Source organism: Pan paniscus, chromosome 2, assembly GCF_029289425.2.
Source record: "Pan paniscus chromosome 2, NHGRI_mPanPan1-v2.0_pri, whole genome shotgun sequence".
NCBI classification, from domain to species: Eukaryota; Metazoa; Chordata; class Mammalia; order Primates; family Hominidae; genus Pan; species Pan paniscus.
This window is the reverse complement of record NC_085926.1, coordinates 33,106,677-33,132,638: the sequence shown is the minus strand read 5'-3', so window position 1 is coordinate 33,132,638 and position 25,962 is coordinate 33,106,677. Positions and strand designations below refer to the sequence as shown.

The 25,962-nt window shown below is 44.2% G+C and overlaps 2 protein-coding genes across 3 annotated transcripts in view; one reads left to right on the top strand and one right to left on the bottom strand.

The window, feature by feature from the left end:
- The window catches only part of SUSD5 (sushi domain containing 5), a 71,249-nt gene extending 65,781 nt beyond the window's left edge, over positions 1-5,468 (top strand). For both annotated transcript variants that reach the window (XM_008951606.6, XM_055109606.2), the window contains one exon: positions 1,501-5,468. In XM_008951606.6, the coding sequence (XP_008949854.1) occupies positions 1,501-2,792 (1,292 nt within the window). In that variant the 3' untranslated portion in view covers positions 2,793-5,468. The remainder of the gene's footprint in view (positions 1-1,500) is intronic.
- A 6,844-nt stretch (positions 5,469-12,312) lies between these two features.
- CRTAP (cartilage associated protein) overlaps positions 12,313-25,962 on the bottom strand; it is a 30,475-nt gene continuing 16,825 nt past the window's right edge. Inside the window, exons 4-7 of the mRNA XM_003826304.6 lie at positions 25,406-25,534; positions 22,784-22,929; positions 21,216-21,299; positions 12,313-13,085 (exon numbers count right to left, since the gene is read on the bottom strand). Of these exons, the coding sequence (XP_003826352.4) occupies positions 13,032-13,085; positions 21,216-21,299; positions 22,784-22,929; positions 25,406-25,534 (413 nt within the window). The 3' untranslated portion in view covers positions 12,313-13,031. The remainder of the gene's footprint in view (positions 13,086-21,215; positions 21,300-22,783; positions 22,930-25,405; positions 25,535-25,962) is intronic.

Genomic DNA, 25,962 nt, shown 5'->3' with positions numbered 1-25,962 from the left:
AGTGGAATTGCTGTGTCATGGAGCATCCATATGTTCAATTTTAGTAGAGATGCCCAGTTTTCCATCGTGGTTGTTCCAGTTCACACTCCCACTAACAGTGCTGTATATCCTAGTTAACATTTGATATTGTCGGTCTGTTTAATTTTAGCCATTCTGGTGCTATGCAATGGTATCTCATTATGACTATAATTAACATTTCTCTCTTACTAGTGAGGTTGAGCATCTTTCCACATGTTTAATGACTAATCTGATATCTTTCTGGTGATGTCCCAAGTCAAGTATCTTGCCAATTTTTCTATGGTTTGTCTATCTACTTAGTATAGATTTGTGGGAGTCCTTTTTAAATTCTGGATACAAGCCCTTTGGAGGTTATATGTGTTGCAGATAGCTTCTCTAACTCTGCCTTGCATTTTAACTCTCTTTGTGGTAGCTTTTAATGAACAGAGGATCTTAATTTTAATGTAATCCAGTTATCTGTCCTTGTGCCAATACCATAGCCTTAAAAGGTAATGCAGTTTTATAGTAAATCTTGAAATGTTTTGCATATGTCTTCTGGCTTTTTCTTTTTCAATATCGCCTTGTCTATTCTTACATTGCATTTCCATAAACTTCCATCCATTGCATTTCCATAAACTTTTAACATTCAGTTAATGTCTGAGATTTTTATTGGAATTGTATTAGATCTGTATAGATCAATTTGGACAGAATTGCCAGCTTAATGATCTTGAGCCTTCTACTACATGATCATGGTCTATTCCTCCATTCATTTAAGTCTTCTTTAATTTTGCTTAGCAATGTCTTATATCATTCCATGTAGAAGTCTTGAACATCTTTTTGTTAGATTTATTCCTATGTGTTTGGTTTTTTTAATGTTATTGTAAATAGCATCCTTTTAAATTTTAATTTTCTGTTTATTGACAATATTTAGAAATACAATTGATGTTTATATTTACTGTAGACCTAGTATCCCTAATAAACTCACGTTTTTTGTTGTTGTTGTTTTTGTTGTTGTTGTTTTTGAGTCTCACTCTGTCACCCAGGCTGGAGTGCAGTGGTACGATCATGGCTCACTGCAACGTCCGCCTTCCGGGTTCAAGCGATTCTCATGTCTCATCCTCCTGAGTAGCTGGGATTACAGGCATGTGCCACCATGCCTGTCTATTTTTTTGTATTTTATTAGAGATGGGCGTTCGCCATGTTGGCCAGGCTGGTCTCGAACTCCTGGCTTCAAGTGATCCACCTGCCTGGGCCTCCCAAAGTGCTGGGATTACAAGTGTGAGCCACCATGCCCGGCCTAAGCTCAGATGTTAATTTTAGTTACTTGTAATATTCATATGTAGATTATTTGGGTTTATCTATGATACACAGTCATATCATCTGTGAATAATAACAGTATTATTTATTCTGTCCCAGCCTTTATGCTTTTAATTTCCTTTTCTTGTGTTCTATACTGGCTCTGTGCCTTTGGAGCTAATGAGGATTTTCCCTCTTTTCTTCCAGATGAGGCTGAGGCACACATTGACTATGAAGATAACTTCCCTGATGACAGATCTGTGTCATTCAGAGAGCTCATGGAGGATTCCCGGACAGAGGCAGACGAGGACAGGGGTCAGGGAGACTCCTCTGAGGAGGCTCCAAAACAGGACCGTCTGGTCTCCATTTCTGTGGGGAGAGAAAACATAGCCTGGGATAAAGCCTTTGTGCCAACCACAGGCTTGCCTGGTGGTGGGAGCAGTGTCCCCGCAGATTCACCAGGATCACGGCTGCTCCAGAAGCACTTGTTCTGGTTTCCTGCTGAGGCTTTCCACAAGCCTGGGTTGGAAAAGGAGGTGGATGATGACACCAAAAAGCAGTTTTCTGCTGGAGACAACCACAGTGGTGTAAAATTGGTCCCAGGTGAACCTGAAACCAAGGTGATCTACGGCAACACTGATGGTCCCTCAGGGCCATTTGTGGGCAAGAATGACAGCAAGGCAGGAGATCCAGTCGTGAGCAGCAGTGATGAGTCCTGGTTAGATGGCTACCCTGTGACAGATGGGGCTTGGAGGAAGACAGAGGCAGAAGAGGAAGAAGATGGGGACAGAGGGGATGGGTCAGTAGGACTGGATGAAAATGTCCTAGTTACTCCTGATCAGCCCATTCTTGTGGAAGTTAAGAAGCCCAAGAGTAGCACCCTCACACCAAGCGAGGGCATGACCCATAGTTCAGTTCTTCCATCTCAAATGCTAGATGTGGAAGCTTTGGCGCTCAGACCCATGAATGCTTCCGAGACTGAGGGCATTGGGGATGATGACTTGACGAAGTACCAGTCAACTCTACCCTGGAGATTCATCACAGAGGAATCTCCCATGGCCACCGTGCCCTATGAGCTCACCAGCTCCACCCTGGAGATATTAACAGTGAACACTGTCAAGCAGACACCTAACCACATCCCCTTAACGATCATGGCAACCACCCAGCCTCCAGTAGAAACCACTGTTCCTGAGATCCAGGATAGCTTCCCATACCTGCTGTCTGAAGACTTCTTTGGACAGGAAGGCCCCGGGCCAGGTGCAAGTGAGGAGCTTCATCCCACCTTGGAGTCGTGTGTGGGGGACGGATGTCCTGGCCTCAGCAGAGGCCCTGTGATCGCCACCATTGTCACCGTCCTGTGCCTACTGCTGCTCCTGGCAGGTGTGGGGATGGTGTGGGGCTACCGCAAGTGCCAGCACAAGAGCTCCGTGTACAAGCTGAATGTTGGCCAGCGGCAGGCTCGGCACTACCACCAGCAGATCGAGATGGAGAAGGTCTAGGCACCTTTGGAGTGGGTTCTCCCAAAGCCACTTGGGAGGAAAATAACTGTGACACATCACACGATAATTCACTAGAGCATGACGCAGGTGGACTGGGGCTCATCATTTTTTCCTCAGCCCTTTGTTTTATAGGCTGAGAAGTGTCTCTGGAGCACCTGGGAGGGCAAGGAGGCTTTGGTGGCATCATCACTCATGTCAATGTCTCCTCCACCATCTGCCCTGGAATTGACTACACTAATCCCAGACCTGTGCTTGGGCCCTGTTTCCAGTGTGAGGTCAAAAATCGCCTCTTCCTTCATCACAGTATTATCTTTTTTTTTTTGGAGACAGTCTCATGCTGTTGCCCAGGCTGGAGTGCAGTGTCCCGATCTGAGCTCACTGCAACCTCCGCCTCCCAAGTTCAAGCAATTCTCCTGCCTCAGCCTCCCAAGTAGGTGGGATTACAGGCATGCACCACCATGCCCAGCTAATTTTTTTATATTTTTAGTAGAGATGGAGTTTCACCATGTTGGCCAGGCTGGTCAAGAACTCCTGACCTCAAGTGATCTGCCCTCCTTAGCCTCCCAAAGTGCTAGGATTCCAGGTGTGAGCCACATCACAGTATTACCTTTTTGAAGAAAGAAAATCACCAGCTTCATGCCCTGAAATTTTATAAATAGTCATGATAAACCAAGTGTATGAGAGCAGTATTATCTAGGACATGGATATTGAATTATTGGGAGAGGAATATGGAAGAATAATGGGTTGTTTCCTTTTAATGTTGTGATGTTGCTGAGGGCAGATGAACCAAGAGCCAGGACACAGTCTAGAAGCTTTGAGGTTTCTTTTTTCGTTGTTTCTTGAAATTAGAATTTAAGACTGACATTTTGTTGGGGGAGGTGAGGAGTGAAGAAACACACATCCCCCCTCTGTTCCCTCCATTCTGTGGGACAGCCTGTCATTTATTTTATTTTATTTTATTTTCAATCTTTCATGGTTAAGGATTTGCCATTATTTTTTAAAAACAAAGTTAGCTTTGTACCAGTAAGTACCATTTCCCCTCAGAAGCAGTGGCCTAGTTGTCCTTGACCAGTCTGTGCCTAGGAATGTCTTGGAATTTTTGCCAGGACTAACAAAACTCAGTCCTTGGTTTCCTCTCTCAGGATTAACCATTTCTCTGAACTCCAGTAAGAGAGAATGACACGGGAGAAAAAAAAAAAGAAATGTTTTCAGAGGGCCGAACACCAGGATATCAAGTATGGGCACATACTTGATGGAGAAGCAGAAGAATCTGTGAAAGAATATGAAATGATCTGTGCTGATCTGTTCTCTAGTGTGGAAACTGGGAGCTCTGTGGAAACAGAATCCATCCTGTCTGTTGGGTAACCCATTTCATAGCATCTAAATCATCTTACGGTGGCTCAGCGAGGATGGTTTATGGCAGTGGTTCTCAAAGTGTGGTCCTCAGACCAGTAGCATCAGCGTCACCTGGGAATTTGCTGGAGATGCAAATTCTCTAGTCCCACCCTGGACTCAGGAAACAGGAACCCTGGGAGTAGGGCCAAGTTCTGTTTTTAACAAGCCCTCCAGGTGATTTTGATATGCACTCAAGTTTGAGAGCCTGTTGGTTTATAATAATCTCAAATGTGAACTTCGAGGCCAGCTGAAGCCCTAAAGGCACAGATGAGTATGCGGTGTGTGTTGTGTGGAAGTCAGGCATGGCTGTGTGCAGCTGAGGTGGCATTTGAAGCTGCCTAAATGCCACCTGCAATAGTCTCCTGTATGTTGGCACAGAAATGAAACATGTTATATTTTTCTAATATGAATCACCTTCTTAGAAATAGTTATCAGTGGTAAAAGGTGACGAATGCAACACATTTATTTTGAGACACCATAGCAGTCTAAGTGTTTTTGTGTGGTAGAGGGAAATCCTGATCTTTTTTATGATTGAAAAATTGTTGGTGGTGTTTTACCTAAGGAAAAAAAACATTCGCAACATGTTTTCTACCCTGCCACCTCTTTTCAGCAAGCTTTGGAAAAGTAATAGGCGAAGTAGCTGTAAAGAGAGGCAGCATAATCAAAGATCTTATTCCCCATAGTTGGGTAAAATAAAGCCTGAAGGTACCAACTAGAATACCTGTGCATCAGACGAAGTGAAGAACAATAGGAATAAAATGCTTTCTGCATGTAGCCAAAGCAAAACATAATAGAATAAAAGCCAGAGACTGTATATATTTATAAATTAGATCCTAATCTACTGCAAGATAACTTTTCTATTTTTAACTATATAAAATAACCTCTGTCTCAGCATTGGGACTGTGTTAGCAACTATTATTGTGGAATAACCCAGAACATTGGATTTATACCAACAAATAAATAGGCAATATTAATACAGTGTATTAATAAATTTATTACAAATTATTAATACAGGTAAATGTTTTATTTGTAGACATGGACTGTGAAATAAACCCAACACATCAGTTTTTAAGTTCTTATTGGTGTGGTATCCTCTAAATTAATGTTATAGAATCTAAAAATGCATGTTGAAAGGGAATGATTAAAACAATGTAAATCTAAATTGTATGTCATGCATGCTTTGAGAATGGTGAATGTTTAATGCTCATGAAAATTGGGGGAGGGGGTTCTATTAACACAAAGCTTCTGAGATATTTAAAATAAATAATTATTGCCCCAACAGTTGCTGAATGTATTTTATTTCTAGGCTACTGCACCATGGTTTAAAAAAAAAAAAAATTCTCGCTGGTCACAGTGGCTCACACTGGTAATCCCAGCACTTTGGGAGGCTGAGGTAGGCAGATCACTTGAGGTCATGAGTTTGAGACCAGCCTGGCCAACATGGTGAAACCTTTTCTGTACTAAAAATACAAAAATTAGCCGGGCGTGATAGCATGCTTGTGGTACCAGCTACCCAGGAGGATCAGGCAGGAGAATTGCTTGAACCCGGGAGGCAGAGGTTGCAGTGAGCTGAGATCATGCCACTGCACTCCAGCGTGGGGGACAGAGCAAGGCTCCATTCCAAAAAAAAAATCTGTAGTAATCTTGAAAATAATGTCTTAATACTTGCTATATCTAAGATCTAAGACTGCCCTTTCTAAACCTAACTCTCAGTTATGTTACCTCCTGCAGCAGGATTTTAGGGAAGTTGGTGGCACTCTTGTCCCCCCTCCCTCCCTACTTCCCTCTTCCTTGCCCCAACCAGAGACCACTTACTTCATTGCAACGAAACACCCAGGACCTCGCTATTCAAAGTGTGGCTCCTGCCCCAGCAGCACAGGCACTGCGAGCTTGTTAGAAGTACAGAATCTCAGGCCCCACCCCAGGACTGCTGAATCAGGATCTGCATCTAACAGGATGCCCAGGTGGTGGGCATGAATGGTAAAGCTTGAGAAGCACTGGCCTAAGAGAGAACTGATTATCCCCTTTCTCCTAACTCACAGGACACTCAAAGGAGTAATTAGAGGGTTAGCTGAAGGGACTGTTCACAAAGGTGTGGGGAGAGTTAGGGGAACCATCAAGGGATGGTGAGGACCTGTTACGGAACCCAACAAGAGCTCAGCAATAGGAAAGGCCCTGCAGGACAAGGGCTCTGGCCTCAAAGAGAATGCAGCCAGTGTCCAACTGTGGCCTGGAGGAAGCAAAGATTTTAAGGAACCAGACCTTGTCTCACCCTGCCATCTCTTGTTGGCATGTCCCAGTGGCAACTGGAAATCAGAGGGTGAAGAAGCCCAGGCAATGGAACCATAGAGGTCAGGCTTCTGGGACACCGGGCATGTTGGAGGGGCATGTTGGAAGAGATACGGAAGGGCAGCTAGCAAATCCAGCTCAGACGCCATCAGCACCAATCCCACCTGCCTTACGTCCATTTTTACATCCATGACCACCACAGATCCATGCCTCCCAAGCCTTCCAATGTTGTGGACATTGTTGATGCCCCTCCCAGGTCCCCTTTGCTAGATAGGTGAACCTGTCTTCCAGCTGCCCTGAGTGTTGGCTGTTAAAATGCTCATAAGCACGTAAGTGTACCCTTCCAACGCAGAGAATTGCCCTTGGCCTATTGAGAGTTCCCTCACCCAGGAAGTTAGACCACCTTATACTCTGCTAGGGCAGCTTGTAACCAATGACCAGCTGTCATGGGAATGCAAAAGGCTGGCCTCCTTTCCTCAAGGTGGGACCAACTCCGATATGATTCATGATCCAGAGCTCCCATGAGATCAAGCTGAAGTCAGTCTCCAACTGAAGACACATCCTTACTGGCTCCTTCCTGCTTCTCTCACACCCCTTCTCTTGAGAGCACCCCATCACTTCCCTTGCTTCAAAGGATCCTGACCTAAGACATCCATCAACACTCAACTCTTATTCCCTACACCTCCTCTCCTCCTCAGTCCAGATTTTTTCACCATAACCTCTGGAATTCTTGGGCTGACCTCCATGTCCTCCACCTCTTCTTCAGACAGCTGTATCAACTCTCCATAACGTGGACTTCTTTTTGTGCTGGCTGGTCCCTCACTCTTTCCACCTGCTTCCTTCTACTCTTCTTTTTCCTGCCTGCCCTTTAGTGGCATGCATGGAGCATAGTTGCTGTTGACAGTCGTGCCTGAAGATGCTTTGTGTCCCTGTTTGAAACAGATTCCAAATGTTTTTCCTAGTGGGATTCCAGATCCCCTCTGAAAGACAATCTTCCGGGGGAGAGGCATGAGCCTCTACTGCCTGACAGGACCTCAGCCAGCTCTTGGCTCATGGCGAGCAAGGACCACTCCTCTTGCATGAGATCCAGGAGTCCCCGGCTTGAAGTTTCTACTTTGTTAGATGAATGTCAGAAATTTCACAGACCTGAGAAAACAGAGCTCATTACAACATAGCTTCTAGAATGTGGTGAAGACATCCCTGTCCAGTGGATAGAAGAGAAAATAGAGAATAAGCAATGTAAAACATTTAATGTGATTTAAAAAGAAAAACAAAAACCTTTTGTTTTCAACTATTTTCTAATTTTCAACAAGAGTGAGCTTGTACATACCACACTAACCCAAAGAGGGGAGGCAGAAAAAGACATCAGCAACGGTCTTTGGAGTTTGGCCTACTGGCTGCCACCCTAAAGTGGGAGATAAAACTCTGGAATCTATCTTGTATCTGTTGGCCAAATTGCTTAATTCCTTCCTATTCTCTTCTTGTAAAATGAGGCACTAATATCTTACCTGCCAGCTCCAAGGGGATATAGAGCCAACTCACTCATTCATCCAACAAGCAACGAAAGCCAGCTATTTGTGTGGGGACAGTGTCAGGTGCAAGGATATGTGGCTGTTCACGAGCCGGCCCTAGACGGAAAACACTCTAAGGATAACAATAGCTGCTCTTGATTCTTATTTCTGGGGTAGCAGTGGGTCAGTCAAGGCAAAGCCGGGCTGTCATGGTGTCTTCTCTTTCAGGGAGATGTCATGGGCACAGGCATGGGGATCAGTCTTGCCCCTGGGGGCAGGCACAGGAAGTCCAATGCATAAAACCTTTGGCTGAGGCTTACTTAAGGTTCCTTTCCTTTTTTCCTTTCCTCCCTTGTACATAGTTTAAACTCTCCACACTAGGTCATTCAGGCCTGGAGTCACCAGAAAAAAAGAAGTCACTGTTTGGGGGATGGCAGATGATCAAGAGTTCAGACAGCTGCGATGAAGGATTAGTTGTGGGTTTTTCTCAGTGCCTTGCTACAAACTGTGTTGCAGTTCCATGTTCTGACACTATTAAATAATGTTTTCTCTGGCACCAATCCACCTTTTCCCTACAGTTTAAGTATTGATTTTTTTTTTTAACTGAAGTAGCTTCAGTTTACGGCTCACATTTAAAACCTAGAAACGTTATTTCCATAAATGTTGGCAGAAACTGGTCACTGTTTATTTCACCAGCAGTCATAATAAACCCCTTCCAACTGACAATCTAACAAATCATTTTCTGTTTGCCACTAAGGTGGGTTCAATAAAATTTTTGTGCTCTTAAAATCCCCCTAATAAGAACTCCTGAAAGCACACATTTCCTTCCTAAGGCAGCCCTTGTGGTCAGTGCTCGCAGTGGCTCTCTTTCTGAATTCCAGAGGTGAGCACAACAGGTTAGTTGTAGTAATTAGAAAGTCTCAAAAATCAGGAAGGTATTAGTATGTTGCATATGTCGGTATGTGCTCATTTCAGTCAGTCAGTCACTTTTAAATACATGGGTGTACACAAACCTCCCCTCAGCCCTTCGCTTCTCCACAAGTCAAGTGTGAACAGTAGCAGTGGCCACAAGGAGTATCTTTAGACCCTTCCCAGCGGGTGCCTCCTGTTTGGATGCCCTGAGTGGCAATGGGGCTGGACAGATGCCCCACCACGATGGGCGGCCTCCCCACCAGCCTGCAGAACCAAACAGCAACCACTGAGCTCCATGCTGATGGGTCAAAGGACAAGCGAGGCATCTTAGAACAGGCCTGGAAGCTCCCACAAAGCTTACAAATGTGTTTGTTTTTTCCAAGACGGGCCAGACTGAGGCTGAACCAATGGGGTCTCCATCCAGGAATCTTCTAGGCTCTTCCAAGAAACACACTCAGGGAGGTGTTGGGTTGAGGTCATTGAGTGCAGCCTGCACACCAGGGTTTCATGGTAGGTTTGGAAGACCCAGCCCACTTTTTTTTTTAAGGTTTGGTTTCCTTTGAAATAGAAATTTTGGTAACTCAGCTCTACAGCCTTCAATCAAAGCAAAGTACTGACAATACTGACTGTACTATCACCCGGGTCCTCAGGGGACATCACTAGGGTAGGGGCGGAGGTGCTTTTCAATCCCCAGTGAAAGGAGGCCAACTTCAGAGAGTGAACGAGGACCCCCCACCATGCCAACTCAACCCATACGTGGAACAACAACATGTACAGAGAGCTCACCCCAGGCTCACAAGACAAGGACCCAACAGTACCTCTGCAGGGCACAGAGGTGGAGTGAGTCACAACACCCAACCCTGCCTGGGTCCCTGTGGACGTCGGCTTTCATTTTCTCACACAGCTGGGAAGGACACTGCAGCCCGGGGCTATAAGGGGAGTTCACAGCTGCTGGGCACACTATTTACAGACTCAGGAATCCCGGAGCAGGGCGTCCACTCGCTGGGTCCCCCACTACTTTCTAGTCCTGTCTCATCACCCTCTTCCCCACTGAGTTCAAAAGGAAGTTTCTCTGGTGGAGTAAAGGGTGGGGTGAGGAAAGAAAGGAGAACCCGGCATCCCGTGGGTGAAGGCCATCTCCCCCAGCAGGAAGCCACGTAAGATCTGATGCATCGCTGGGATTGGGGGCTGCTGTGGACACGGTGCATCCACCAGTAATAACACTGACTCCTCGGGCCAAACACCCCTGCTGGGAGTACAGATTTTGTGGACGTTGGCAACTTCAGCCCAAGACAGAAGTGGTAGGGGACTGTCCTGGGTGGGTACCCTCAAAGGAGAACCTGATGCAGGGATTCTTGTGCAGGTGAGTGAGGACGTGGTGTCAGAAGGGATGAGGGAAGCAGGATAGAGCTGAAGGAGAAACAGAAGGATGTGTCCGAGTTCCCCGAGGTTGGTAGAGTGCTCTGGGGGATAAGGGAAGCCCAGAAAAAGCATAACGTGTGAGTGTTCCACCCCAATTAACCACCATTACACAAAAACCCAAACACTCTATCCTTTTATTCCTTCCCAGGCTATTGCAGGAAAAGTCTTGTTTCCCAAACGCTGTGCCTTTTTCCTCTTGCCTTCAACCCTGGAGGGGCCCAACTACACAAGTGGCTTATTTGGAGAAGGGAATGAGGTTGAATAAAGAAAGCTCGGCTTCCAGAACACCACACTCTCTTGGTTTTCTCTGACCTTAAGGTAACTCCTTCTCAGTCCTTTGGCTGACTTCCCATTTCCCAGAGAGCCCAAGGGCTCCATCCATGGCTCTTTTCTGTTGCTTCTCAGTAATACTCAGAGACAATCTCAATGGCCCCTCCAGCTGCATGGCTTTAAATGTCACTGACATGCTGATGGTTCAGTAGGGGGCGCTGTGGTGCCCTGCCAGATCCCTTCATACAGCCAGTGCCCAGGACCCTCACCCCCAACACACTACCATGCATGGTAGCTGCCAGATGCCTACAGCCTCTTTTCCAGAGACTTGCCCTCAACTGAAGTCACTTGCCTTCAAATGTACCCACACTCCCAGAGAACTTCTCACGGCCAATAAATGACTGATAAAGGCTTTCACAGGTTCCTTCTGAGAGCACCCCCCACAATAAACCAAGTGCATTCAGATCCCTGTCTCGAGCTCTGCTGCAGACCTGACCTGAGAAAACTCTCCACTTTGATTTGCAGCCAGAACCTCCCATTCCAACCACAGACAGCCTGCTTTGCACCAAATTCCTTACTTACCCAGCCCATCCTTCCCTATTTCAGTAACTGGTAACTCCATCTTTCCTGCTATTCAGGCCAAAAACATTAATGTCATCATTAACTCTTCCTTCTCTTACACTCCACATTCAAACTCTCAGCAAATCCTATTGGCTCTTTTCAAAATAAATCTAGATATTTGACCACTGCTGTTGCTGTGGCCCAGGCCCAAGCCTGGAACCTTGCAGTAGCTTCCTAACAGGTCTTCCCTCTTCCTTCTGCCCTTGTCCACTAAAGTTTTTCACAATACGGCAGCTAGAATGACCCTTGCAAAATATAAATCAATCAAGGCACTCCTCTGTTCAAACTCTCCAGTGGTTCCCATCTCACTTAGCAGAAGCCAAGGCCCTCCACCACCTGTCCTCCCCAGCCGCCTCTCCTTCCATTCTGCCCCTGCCCACGACTCTGCTTGGTCTCCCTGCTCTTTCCTGACCACGTAGAGCAAGTTCTCACTTTGGGGCAGTGCACATCCTGTTCCTCTGCCTGGAATGCCTTGTCCAGGATCCACTTCCCTAACGTCTCTGCTCAACGTCACATTCCCAGTGAGGCCCCATTTAAAACTGCAGCCTCATCTCCAGGATTTCTTACTCCCTCCCCTGCTTTATTTTTCTCCACAGCAATTATCACTACATGATACCTTGTATATATTTATTCCTATGTATTGGCTATCGCTTTCTCCCTGTAGAATGTAAGCTCCATGAGCACAGGGAACTTTCCCCTGTTATTCTGTGAAGTATCTCTAGTTCCCAGGTCAATGCCTAGCACACAGTAGGTACTCAATAAATATTTACTGAAAGAATGAATGAAACTAGACAGCTCTGGCTTTCTTCCTTTTCCAACTTGGAGACTTATAACTAAGCATTGTCCTCAAATGGGATCAGCTAACCGTTGTAATTTTGGAGATGCAAAGTGGGGCAAAAGCCACATTTCTGTACTCTACACTCTCTACTCAACTTGTTTTTCAGTGGGTGCTAGAATTGGTACAAGTCAGACCAAGTGAAGACCATTGTGAGGCTGGAGAAATTTAGCCTTTGTCTTCCACCATCTTTCCCGGATGGGGAGAAAGGAGACTAAAATCTGGAAAAGCAAACAAGCCAAAGGAGGTTTTCACAATTATCATCTTCTAGGAATGTTTTTCTTATTTAAAAAATAATACTGATTTTCTGGGAAAAACAACAAACAAAAAAACAAGCCAGAGAAGACTGCCCTTCAAACCAAAATGGTAAGAAAGGCAGCTATGAACATGGGGAAGACAAGTGTGAACATGAGGAAGACAGGGATGAAGGTGTGAAAACAGATGTGAGGATAAGAAGACAGGTGTAAAGGTGAGAAAGAGGCCGGGCATGGTGGCTCACGCCTGTAATCCCAGCACTGTGGGAGGCCAAGGCAGATGGATCATCTGAAGTCAAGAGTTCGAGACCAGCCTGGCCAACATGGCAAAACCCCGTCTCTACTAAAAATACAAAATTAGCCGGGCATGGTGGCACATGCCTGTAATCCCAGTTACTCGGGAGGCTGAGGCAGGAGAATTGCTTGAACCCAAGAGGCGGAGGTTGCAGTGAGCTGAGAACGTGCCATTGCACTCCAGCCTGGGCAAGAGAGCGAGACTCCATCTCAAAAAAAAGGTGAGAAAGATAGGTGTGAACATGAGGTGGCAGGTGTGAAGATGGGAAAGGCAGGCTCACCCCTGGTGACATGTAGTTAGAGAGACGGGGGCTTCCCTTTCACTTTGGAGAGTAAAGAGAAGGCTCTGAGGTATCAACAGCCTGGGCTGTTGGGAAAAGGACAAAGAATCTGTGTTTCCTGAACGCCAAGAGGAAGTCTCTTTGGTTGCTGTGGGCTAGCTGGTCTCCTCCAGTTCCAAGAGGTCATCCACATATTCCACAACTTCTCCCTGTAAGAGACAACAGGACAACTTTATTAAATGGGCTATTGGACTTTTAAAAGTACTGATGAGCAGAAACAGTATCCCGAGAGGCCATCACCACTGTCTGCTTTGGCTGAAACAGGTTTTTTCTGCTGGTCTGGGGCCCAGAGGACCTGATTTCTCCCTGTGGAGGGGACCTCGGCTTCCACTCCATTTGAACTTGGTATCAAGTGCTCTGCGAGATCCGCCAACATGCTGTGTGAGGCGGACAGCCCAGCCTGTGAACAGCTCTACTAAGTGCCCCTCCTGTGTGCACCTCTGCCTACTCCCCTTCCTCCCCTCTCATGTGTGCAGGTCTCCCACAGGAACATTTTCTATCTGTTCCCTTTCTGCCTTGACCACCAGAACACAAACTTCTCAAGGACCAGGGGACTGGGTTGATTTTTCTTCCCCAGAGTCCAGCACACAGAAGGTGCTCAATACATGTGTTGAAGGATGAATGATTGAGTGCTTGCATACATACTGCTGGTGTGACTGAAGCAATCACTCCTCTTACAGGAGAGACACACAGGGATAGTGGGATCCACTTGCCCAGTGTCGGTACCAGGAGCTCACCTGCTCCCTCCTTCTGCAATCAGCCTTACACTTCAACTTGAAGCAGCCCAGCACCCTTCCCAATTTCTTTCTCCACATTGACTTCTCTTCTATAACCCTCCTGGACCACCAGCTGATGACACCCATTCTCTTTTCTGCAGAGAATGAGTGAATGACCAAGGCTGAGGCCCCTTCCATAAGAGTCAACACAGACTGGCCCCACCAACCCTGCTAAAACTCGACCTCCTTCACTGAGCTCACCATCCCAAGCCAAGAGCCTGTTGGCTCCTTTTGATGTTTTAACACAGAGAAATTTATAAAAATCTTTCAGCATTTGGGAATAACTGGAAAACCTATCAAGTACATGAGACACAAATGGGGGGTCTTAGTATTATCATCAAATACTTCTACTATGTCATGCCTGAGATTAGAAACTCAAATTGTAGACACTACAGCTTGGAAAAATTGTTTTTCAGTTGCTTTCTAGACCCCAAAAGGAAAACACAGCATAGTACAGGGATTATGTGTATAGCTATGACTTCTGCTTAGGGAGTTACTATATCCTGCTGTGTGTCTGTTGTGACTTGTGGGATGATGGTATTGTTTGCTTTTAGCTCACTAGTAATAAGTGCCCGAGGCAGCACAGACGAAAGAAATGCATCCCCTGCATGGCTGTTGTAGTGAATACTGTTGGGGCCTCACTCAGATCTCCTTCCCAGTGCACTCATCCCCAACTCCTGTGAGGGCTGCTTGCTAATGGCTAGCAGCTGCCCCTTCTCTGGGCAATTGCCTTTGGCCAAAAACAAAAACAAAAACAAAAACAAAACAGCAGTCTTGACAGGGAGGTTACACACCAGCCCTTCCTGGCAACGAAGAACGAATGACAGACTGATAAGGGGGACTACAAAAGGCAAGAACAACTCTGTGGTGCAATTCATGCTCCAGAGTCCCCCATGGGAGCAGGCGAAGCTTGACTCCAGCTGAGACCACGTATTTGTTGAGCTCCTTCCCCTGACTCTCATTCCGTTCCTACCTGAGAGCACTCCCTCAATACATCTTTCCAACAAATTATATTCTATTTCTTTTGGACTTTCCTGAAGCAAACAACCATCAGAACTTGAAACCTGAAGCATCTGTTTCAGCCTGTTTTAAAAAGTTTCTGAAACTGTAATAAACCTCTGCAAAATTTTGAACCAGTGCGTAAACTTTCAGGAGTGCTTATATACATTTCAACACCAGAAAGATAATAAGGAAGAATGCCACACATATCAGCAGCTAAAGTGTACTGATGCTTTGTTTCAAAGTAGTATTATGTCCTTTGGAAAATGGAAGGACTAACTAAGAATTTGATGATTTTGGTTATATTTTCATTTCAAAGTATTACTTGCCATAATTTGGTATATAGTAAGAAAACGGTTCATTCTTTAGAGATGGATTAGTTCTTCCACAATTCTAAAGCCTCAATTAATAAGCAAACTACTCCAGAACCTTCAACAAAGTCCTTTTATCTTGAAAGTGCCAAATCCAAGAATCCTAGGAATTTTAAAGCCTGCAATAAGCTTGGCGTGTTCATTAGATGATTACTAACCCTCTGTGTGACTATGAGCAAGCCACTCTGTCTTTCTGAGTTTGTTTCCTTATCTGTGACATGAGAGAGCTTTACTGAATCATGTGAAAAATCTCTTCGTGTTCTAATATCTATGATTTGCTTTCTATATATGTTGTTCTTGTACATCAGAAGTCTTGAAAATGTTCACAGCCTCAGACCAGGAATTTCACCACTGGGAATTTTTTCTAAGGAAATGATTAGAGAAGAAGTAAACAATGTAGTCCCTGCTATGCTATTTGTAAAAGCAAAAAGTTGGAAGCAAACTAAATGCCTACAAAAAGGCTATATTTCTTAAAATTATCTATATCATGTAATATTAGTCACAAGTCATTTTTATAATGAATATTAACAAGGGAAACAAAAATCATGTGACCATCTCAATAGATGCAGAAAAAGCATTTGACAAAATTCAACACAAATTCATGATAAAAACATTCAGGCCGGGCGCCGTGGCTCACGCCTGTAATCCCAGCACTTTGGGAGGCCAAGGCAAGTTGATCACCTGAGGCCAGGAGTTTGAGACCAGACTGGCCAACATGGTGAAACCCCGTCTCTACTAAATACAGAAAAATTACCCGGGTGTGGTGGCACATGCCTGTAATTCCAGCTACTTGGGAGGGCGAGGCAGGAGAATCACTTGAACCTGGGAGGCGGAGGTTGCAGTGAGCAGAGATCACACCACTGCACTCCAGCCTAGGCAACAAAAGTGAAACTCCGTCTCAAAAAAAAAAAAAAAAACATTCAACGAATTAGAAATAGAACTTCCTCAGCCTAACAAAGGGCACCTACAAAAAAACCCCAGCTAATAACATACTTTCACATTTAATGCTGAAAGACTGTATGCTTTTTCCTTTTAAGATCGGGAACAAGACAAGGATGTTCACTCTCTCCACTTCTTTTTTTTTTCCAGAGAGACAGGGTCTTGCTCTGTCACCCAGCCTAGTGTGCAGTGGCATGCTTATGGTTCACTGTACCCTCCCACTCCTGAGCTCCAGCAATCCTCCCACTTTAGCCTCCTGAGTAGCTAGGATTACAGATGTGCACCATCATACTTAGCTAATTTTTTTTTTTTAGACAGTGTCTCACTGTGCCACCCAGGCTAGAGTACAGTGGTGTGATCTTGGCTCACTGCAATCTCCACCTCCCGGGTACAAGCGATTCTCGTGCCTCAGCCTCCTGAGTAGCTGGGATTACAGGCATGTGCCACCACGCCCAGCTAATTTTTTTGTATTTTTAGTAAAGCAAGATTTCGACCGATTGGCCAGGCTGGTCTCAAACTCTCGACCTCAGGTGATCTGCCCACTTCAGCCTCCCAAAGTGCTGGGATTACAGGTGTGAGCCACCACACCCGGCCTAATTTTTTTATTTTTTGTAGAGATGGGGTCTTGCTACGTTGCCCAGGCTGGTCTCAAACTCCTGGGTTCAAGTGATCCTCCTGCCTCAGCCTCCCAAAGTGCTGGGATTAGAGGAATGAGCCCCTGTGCCAGGCCCACTCTCTCTGCTTCTATTCAACATAGTACTAGAAGTTTTAACTAGAACAATTACGCAAGAAAAATAATACACATACACATACAAACTAATAAATAAGTTCAGCAAGTTTGCAGAATCAATACACAAAATCTATTGTATTTCTATTCTTTTAGAATATGCCCAAAAATGAAAATAAGAAAACAATTTCATTTATAATAGCATCAAAAAGAATAAAATGCTTGAATACTGGGGGTTGGAAAGAATTTATTTTAATTTTTTAAAAAAGAATAGAATGTTTAGGAGTAATAAAATAAGAAAACACTGTGAAATAAATTTTTAAAAAATCCAAATAAGTGGAAAGACTTCTCATGATCATGGATTAGAAGACAATATTAAGAAGCCAATACTACCCAAAGAGATTTATGTGTTCAGTGGAATTCCTATAAAAAAATCCCAGCTGCCTTTTGCAAAAACTGAAAAGCTAAACCTATAATTCATATGGAAATGTACAGGACCCAAAATAGCCAAAATCATCTTGGAAAAGAAGAACAATGTTGGAGGACTCACAATTCAAATTTCAAAATATAGTATAAAGCTACAGTAATCTAATCTTGGTTGAAAGTCCACATAATTAAAAAAAAAAGCTATAGTAATGAAGACTGTGTAGTACTAACTTTAAGGATAGAAATCAAGATGAGTGGTATAGCTGAGAGTCTGGAAAATTAACTCTCACATTTATGGTCAACTGATTTCTTTCAAAGGGTACCAAGACAATTCCATGGTGAAAAAGTCTTTTCAACAAATAGTGCTGTAACAACTGGCTATTCACATGCAAGAGAATGAAACTAGACCTCTTCCTAATATCATACATAAAATTAACTCAAATGGGTTGTAAATTTAAATGCAGGAGTTAAAACTACAAAAATCATAGGAGTAAAAATCAGGAGTAAATCTTTGTGACCTTGGATTAGGCAATGGTTTCTTAGATATGACACACAACACAAAAGCAACAAAAGAAAGAACAGATAAATTGAATTTCATCAAATTTGAAAACTTGTGCTTCAAGACACCATTTAGAAACTGAAAAGACAACCCACAAATTGTGACAAAATATCTACAATTCATATATCTGATAAGGAACTTATAACTAGAATATCTAAAGAACTTCTACAACACAATAATAAAAAGATAAGTAACAATTTTAAAGTGTACAAAAGATTTGAATAGACATTTCTTCAAAGATATACAAATGGCCAATCATGAAGGGATGCTCAACATAGTCACTAAGAAGGTGCAAGTCAAGCTGGGTACAGTAGCTCACACCTGTAATCCCAGCATTTTGGGAGGCTGAGGCGGGTGGATTGCCTGAGGTCAGGAGTTTGAGACCAGCCTGGCCAACATAGTGAAACCCCCAACTCAACTAACAATACAAAAAATTAGCTGGGTGTGGTGGTGCATGCCTGTAATCCCAGCTACTAGGGTGGCTGAGGCAGGGAATCACTTGAACCTGGGAGGCAGAGGTTGCAGTGAGCCGAGATCGCACCATTGCACTCCAGCCTGGGCAACAAGAGCAAAACTCTTGTCTCAAAAAGAAAAGAAAAACAACAGAAAGTGGAAGTCAGAACCACAATGAAATACTACTTGCATCCACTAGCATGGCTATTAATAAAAAAGACAATATTAAGTTTTGTTGAAGATATTGCAAAGTTGGAACTCTCATACACTGCTGATGGGAATGTAAATGGTGCAGCCACTTTGAAAAACAGTCTGGCAGTTTCTCAACAGGTTAAACCGTTACTATATGGCCCAGCAATCCATTCCTAGGTATGTACCTGATATGGTTTGGATATATGTCCCCTCCAAATCTCATGTTGAAATGTAATCTCCAGTGTTGGAAGTGGGGCCTGGTGGAAGGTATTTGGGTCAGGTGGGCGGATGCCTCAATAATGTCTTGGTGCTGTCCTCATAATAATAAGTGAGTTCTCACTCTGAGTTCACACAAGATCTAGTTGTTTAAAAGAGTGTGGCATGCTCTTGCCATGTGACATACGCCAGCTCCCCCTTTGCCATGACCATAAGCTTCCTGAGACCTCACCAGAAGCCAAGCAGATGCCGTTGCCACACTTCCTGTGCCACCATGCCCAGCCAACTTTTAAATTTTCTGTAGAGACAGAGTCTCACTATGTTACTCAGGCTAGTCTTGGGCTCAAGCAATCCTCCTGCCTTGGCCTCCCAAAGTGCTGGGATTACAGGCATGAACCACCGCACCCAGCCAGGTATTTCGTTACAGTGATGCAAAAATGGCCTAACATAATACCTATGTATATACTCCTAGGTATAAAAAACTGGAAAGCTTATGTTCAAACAAAAATTTGTACACAAATGGTTGTAGCATCATTATTCAAAATAGCCAAAAAGTGGAACCAACCCAAACATCCATCAACTGAAGAATGGATAAACAGAATGCGGTACATCCAAAAGAAGAATATTACTTGGTAGTACAAAGGAAATTTTACAGGCAACATGTTCAACATGGCTGAACTTTGAAAACATATGCTCAGTGAGAGAAGCCAGTCACAAAAGACCACATATCCTATATTTCCATTTATATGAAATGTCCACAACAGGCAAATCCACAGAAACAGAAAGTAGATTAGAGTCTTCCAGGGGCTGGAGGTGGAGGCAGGAGTGGGAATGTTGGCCCAGAGGAGAAATGGGAAGTGACTTAGCTATGGAGTTTCTTTTGGGGGCGATAAAAATGTTCTAAAGTTAAGTAACAGTGATGGATGCAAAATTTTGTGGATATAACAAGTACCACTGAATTGTATACTTTAAAAAGGAGAATTTCATTTTTTGTGAATAATATCTAAATAAAGCTGTTTTAGAAAAATATAACAAGAGAAACTGCTCACATAATAATATAAAGTGAAAAAGTCATGAGACATAATTATAGCTGAGTTTATAATAAATATGTAGAAAAACAAATTTAAAACTATAAAATTTTTTTCTTTAATAATAAAAAAATGGAAAGATATATACCAAAATATCCATATTAGCTTGCCTCTAGATAACTGGGAACTCAACTCCTCTTACCTTTTCTAAATATATTTTTCTATACTTTCCCTTTTTTTTTTTTTTTGAGGCAGGGTCTTCCTCCAATTGCCGAGTCTGGAGTGCAATGGCGCAATATCAGCCTCAAACTCCCCAGACTCCTTCAGCCTTCCAAGTAGCTAGGACTACGGGTGCACTCCACCATACCCAGCTAATTTTTTTGTATTTTTTGTAGAGACGAGGTTTTACCATGTTGCCCAGGCTGGTCTTGAACTCCTGGTCTCAAGCAATCACCTGCTTTGGCCTCCCAAATGCTGAGATCACAGGTGTGAGCCACTACACCCAGCCTCTGCTATACTTTGCAAACCACAGTGGCCAATCTTGTTGGTATCTGGCCGGTGTTCCTTCCTTTAGGGAATGGGGGAATGGCCCCTGTGGCATCTTGGGATCCTGTCTCAGGCTCTGCTTCAAGGATACCCAACCCAAGACATAGGCATTGCATCACTTTCCAGTTTAGAAAGCATTTCCACATGCAACACAGTATTTTATTCTCACAACCCTGGGAGGGCAGTATTATTATTCCCATTTTATAGATAAAGAACTGAGACTCAGTTGTTTAATGCCAGTGATGAGTTCATCCCATACATATTTGCAGACAGAAAACAAATTCCATGAAGATGTCTTATTCAGAGGTACTTCACCTAAAACGGGTATAGGAAGAGCAGACCTGGAGGCTCAGGAAACTTGCTGGCCCCATGCTCCTCATCTATAAAGCGAAGGATCAGACCAGAGCAAGCTCACAGCTCTCTTCCAGCTCCAATAGCTGACAAGTCCCCAGCCTTCTCAGTAAGCATTTTCCAGTTTGTTCCAAACAAATACTCTAAATACTACTGCTAATGATGGCTTTTCTGTGACCAGGCTGCCCCATCACAAAATGACCACTCCATAACCAGTTGAGTCGGGGTCAGAAAAGGGGTCAGCTGAGTAAGGTGGAATCAGGAATTTCAAGCAATTCTAGAGAATGACAAAATGCTTACAGTAAAGATGCAATTTAGAAAAAATAATAATAGCAATAGTCTAGCAGAAAAATTAGGGTGCGAGTATCCATGTCTCTTCAGAGTGCTGAGCAATTAAAAATTCACTGTTTTTATATAAAGTGAAAAGATGAAGAATGACCACTGTGAATTCCTGGAGCGTGGCCCCACACCCGTTTCACTATCAGGAAATGTGGCACTCCTGCCTAGGTTTCCTAGAAAGCCACTCTTTCCCATGCCAGCATTCTGACTGTCACTGAAACACCCACAGGAACTGTCTTTCTCAAGGTCCCCTCTGTTTCTTACTTCAGGGAGGACTCAGCCTTCCAGTGATTTTAGCAAAGATGTGAGTAATATTTTCTCTTAGCCACCAGACATGTGCTAAGCATGAAAACTTACCTCATCATCATCCATTATATTTTCCTTAGCAAAGTCATACAGCTCCTTCTGGAGTGTGGTCACATTAAAGAACTGAACTGCTTCCTGTTCAGACACAACAGAGAACAGTTTATAGGACCAACCTTTTCATCTTAGAACTGGGAGGAGGGAGGAACAGGATATGGGGTTTTTTCTAAGGTGATGAAAATGTTTAAAATTAGATAGTGGTAATGGCTGTATAACTCTGAATATACTAACAACCACTGAATTGTACACTTTAAAAAGGTGAATTCTATCCTATATAAATTATATCTCAATTTTTAAAAAAGAGTGGCCAGCCCTCAGTGGAAGACAAACTTATGAAAATCAAGATGGCATACAGAAATCCCAATGAAAATACAAGAGCAAAGATCAATTAGAAAAAATCTTTTGAAAGTAATATATAATGAATGGGGTTCACTGACAACACATGCTAAGTGGTGAGTTTGCCTATCAAGGGAATTAAATGATGGTCCATCCGCAAAAGAGACTACCAGGGAGCTGTTAAAGGATAATAATTAAGATGATACATGGATGTGACATGGAGAAATATTCACGACAAATTGTCAGAAAGACAAAGAAAGTTGCAAAAAGTTGTAAAACTATGTAAATATGACCTTGTTTTTATAAAAATACACAAATATTTACTATATATATGAGTAAATATATACCTTTAAAGCAGGAGATAAAGAGATGGCACAGGCTGGGCGCAGTGGCTCATGCCTGTAATCCCAGCACTTTGAAAGGCTGAGGTGGGCAGATCACCTGAAGCCAGGAGTTTGAGACTAGCCCAGCGAAACCCCATCTCTACTAAAACTACAAAAATTAGCGTGATATGTTGGTGCACGCCTGTAATCCCAGCTACTCGGGAGGCTAAGGCAAGAGAATCGCTTGAACCCAGGAGGCAGAGGATGCAGTGAGCCAAGATCACACCACTGCACTCTAGCCTGGGTGACAGAGCAAGACTCTGTCTCAAAAAAAAAAAAAAAGAGAGAAAGAAGGTGTAGGATTACGAGAGAATTTTGTTTTCCGAGAGAGAAAGAAGGTGTAGGATTATGAGAGAATTTTGTTTTCAAAGTAAAATATTTCTGTAATGTTCGAAATTTGTAGAGTTTTTACAGATTCAGAAATCAGAATGAAGCAGTAAAATGTTAAAACACACACATGCACAAAACTACAGAAAAAAATGACTTTTCCTGATTTCCTTTTTTTTGGCGCAATCTCGGCTCACTGCAACCTCTGCCTCCCAGGTTCAAGCGATTCTTCTGCCTCAGCCTCCCAAGTAGCTGGGACTACAGCCACGTGCCACCACACCTGGCTAATTTTTGTATGTTTAGTAGAGATGGGGTTTCACCGTGTTGGCCAGGCTGGTCTCGAACTCCTGACATCATGATCCGCCCACCTCGGCCTCCCAAAGTGCTGGGATTACAGGCATGAGTCACCGTGCCCAGCCCCTTTATTTCCAAAATAACCCTTTCTCTTAAGGCACGAGGTAGTCTCCAGAAGGCAAGAATGAAGAGAAAAGGGAAGGTGTGGTGCACCAGACTTACAGGTCTGGGCTGGAAGTGCTCATCCGAGAGGCCCCAAGTGTCCCTGTGGTACTGGTAATACACCAGGTTCTGCTGCATGACCTTGTCATTCTGATCAAAGAGCAGGTAGCTGACTGCACAGGGGGCTGCATTCTTCAGGTCGTTCACTAGGGTTGGGAAGAAAAGACAAATGAAGAAATCAGCAAACCACACCCTATAATTTCTCTGCTTCTAAACAAAAAGGCCATATGAACAAGCCCCTTCTCCACAGTCCTTCTTCAGAGAGCCTGGGGCCGACTGGCAGCCCTGGGTGGGCAGGCCACAGATGGGGTCTCCACGGCAGCCTGGAGGCCAGGCTTGAAACTTAGTTCTAGTTAGGCACATGCCTATGGAGAAATGCCTATGTTCCACTTCCAGCTCTGGTGACCTGAGCTGGTCTCAGGTCCCTGGAAGCAGCTGGAAAAAGCTGGATTGTCCTGGGGCTGAGGGAGATAGGGAGGATGTGCTCAGCAAACAGGTGTCTCATCTGGGTCCTGGAGTGTCTGGATCCCATCTGGATGGGACCACAGTCTCCAGATCTAGGTTAGCTCCCCTACAGCTAAACCAGACCTGGAAAACCCAAAGGATGGTGGAGCCTCTGGGTTGGAGGGGATTTGGAAAGTCGCCTAGTTTTGCCACCTCCTGAGGATGGAACTCCCACCTCCAGCCTCTCTGCTTGGTGTTGCCCACCTGTGACAGTACCTTCAGCATAGGGATTTTGCAGGGCTTGGGATTTGTCTTGGGAGTGCAGGATGAGGAAGAGGTGATGAGACACAAGCCCCTGGTATGTATTCTGGCACATTCCACTCTAATTTACACAACAGTACCTTTGCTAAAGCTGTGGTTGGCCGGAGAAGCCAAAGCTTGGGTATGAATAAATTGTGCCACCCAGTGGCTGTTTCCTGTAATGACTACTTTAAAGCCAGCCCTTAGGGGCATTTACTCTTCAAATATAAATAACACCACCTGCTCTCAAGCAATGTAGCATGGTAGGTGGTCTAGAAAAAATTCAAAACGGGGCAGATTTTCAGGAAGCTCATTTCAGGAAGTACACTTCATTCATACTGTTGATCCCCGAAAGCAGATTTCCTGGGAAGCAGCAAGCATAGCTAGAGGCCTCAGTCCACCAGTGTTGTTAAGTCTTTGCCAGTTTCTGATATGCAGGGCGATTTTCAGGGCATGTGAGGATTTCAGAGGCCCAGGGAGCTGCCAGAGCCCGGATGCATCCAGAACACTTCTAAATTCCTAGTGTTCTAGCTTTATACATTTAGAACCAAGCCATGCTCAGTGAGCTAGAAGACCTTATGGCTTTTTATATTTATATAATACATATTCTTTTTCTTTTTCTGACCTTCAGGGTGCAAGGCTTACTGTGTTCTGAAGAGGATGGGAGGTGAGATAAAGAGGAAACCCAAAAAAAAAAAAAAAAAAAAAAACACAATTACCACAGTGGGAAAAGAGGGCTAAAGCCAAGATCACCTCTCTCACTCTTCCCAAGGCACCCTGAGAACAGCCACTCCTGAGTGTTAAGGGGCGACCCAGGGGATCTATTCTAGCCAGAAACCTGCCACCGCTAGACCCTGGCATTTCATTAGGGCAGAGGAAGTCCTGCTGCCACTGTCCCTAATAATTCTTCTGTGCTTGGAACTGAACTGCCAAGGGACACACTGCTTGAACAAGTGGCACTTGGCAAAGTCAGGTACAGGGAGAGGAGGAAAAGCCGAAACACGCAGGCTCTGAAGTCTAACCCTGAACTTCCTTCTCTCCCATGTTTGCTTCCCATTGTCCACTAGAACGTTCTGATTGAGAAACTCCCATTTCAGATCAAGGGAGGACCAACTAGAATGAAACTAACAGGACGGGCGCAGTGGCTCACACCTGTAATCCCAGCACTTTGGGAGACTGAAGTGGGTGGATCACTTGAGGTCAGGAGTTCAAGACCAGCCTGGCCAAGATAGTGAAACCACATCTCTACTAAAACTACAAAAAATTAGCTAGGCGTGGTGGCACACACCTGTAATCCCAGCTACTCAGGAGGCTGAGGAAGGGGAATCACTTGAACCTGGGAGGCGGAGGTTGCAGTAAGTCAAGATCACACCACTGCACTCCAGCCTGGGCAACAGAGCAAGACTCTGTCTCAAAAAAAAAAAAAAAAAAAAAAAAGAAAAGAAAAGAAAGAAAAAAGAAAAGAAAATAAACTCTAACAGTCTGAAAAGTAAAGCTAGTGATGAATAGGAAGGGAAATAATGATAACAAAAACAAACACACAGTTTGCTATGTGCCAGTGTGGGAATACCCCAGACATTTCACATCTATTAACTCATTTACTCCTCAGGACAATCCTATGAGGTTAGTACTACAATCTCTATTCACAATGAGGAAACTAAAGCACAGAGAAGCTAGTAAGTGATAAGGCTGAAATCGAACCCAGGCAGTGTGCCCTGAATCACTAAGCCATGCTGCCTTTTTGTGCAAAGCATAGCACCAGGGTTGTCAGTGGACCTCGATGAACTCTCAACAACCGTAGCTAAGAGTTATTACCTCTATTTTACAGTCTTAGAAGGACTAAGTGCCTCACCCAAGATGTCACAGAAGATTACTTACACTTATAATAGGCAAACTGCAAGTAATGATACATGGTAGCCACAAATTTCTCAACCGGATAGCCTCCTATAACTGGGGTGAGGTTCTCTTCACACTGTATTTTGCATTCCAGAACTTCTACATAATGATCTGAAACAAAACATATAAATTTTCAGAGCAGTGCATCCATTACTTTCTTAATATGCTACTGCCTCCTGCCCAAATGAAAAAGTTAAAAGAAAAATATTTACAGGCCAGGCGCGGTGGCTCACGCCTGTAATCCCAGCACTTTGGGAGGCTGAGGTGGGTGGATCACGAGGTCAGGAGATCGAGACTATCCTGGTTAACACGGTGAAACCCCGTCTCACTAAAAATACAAAAAATTAGCCGGGCATGGTGGCGGGCGCCTGTGGTCCCAGCTACTCGGGAGGCTGAGGCAGAAGAATGGCGTGAACCCGGAAGACGGAGCTTGCAGTGAGCCGAGATCGTGCCACTGCACTCCAGCCTGGGCGACAGAGCAAGACTCCGTCTCAAAAAAAGAAAAAAAAAAGAAAAAGAAAAATATTTGCAACACCTAC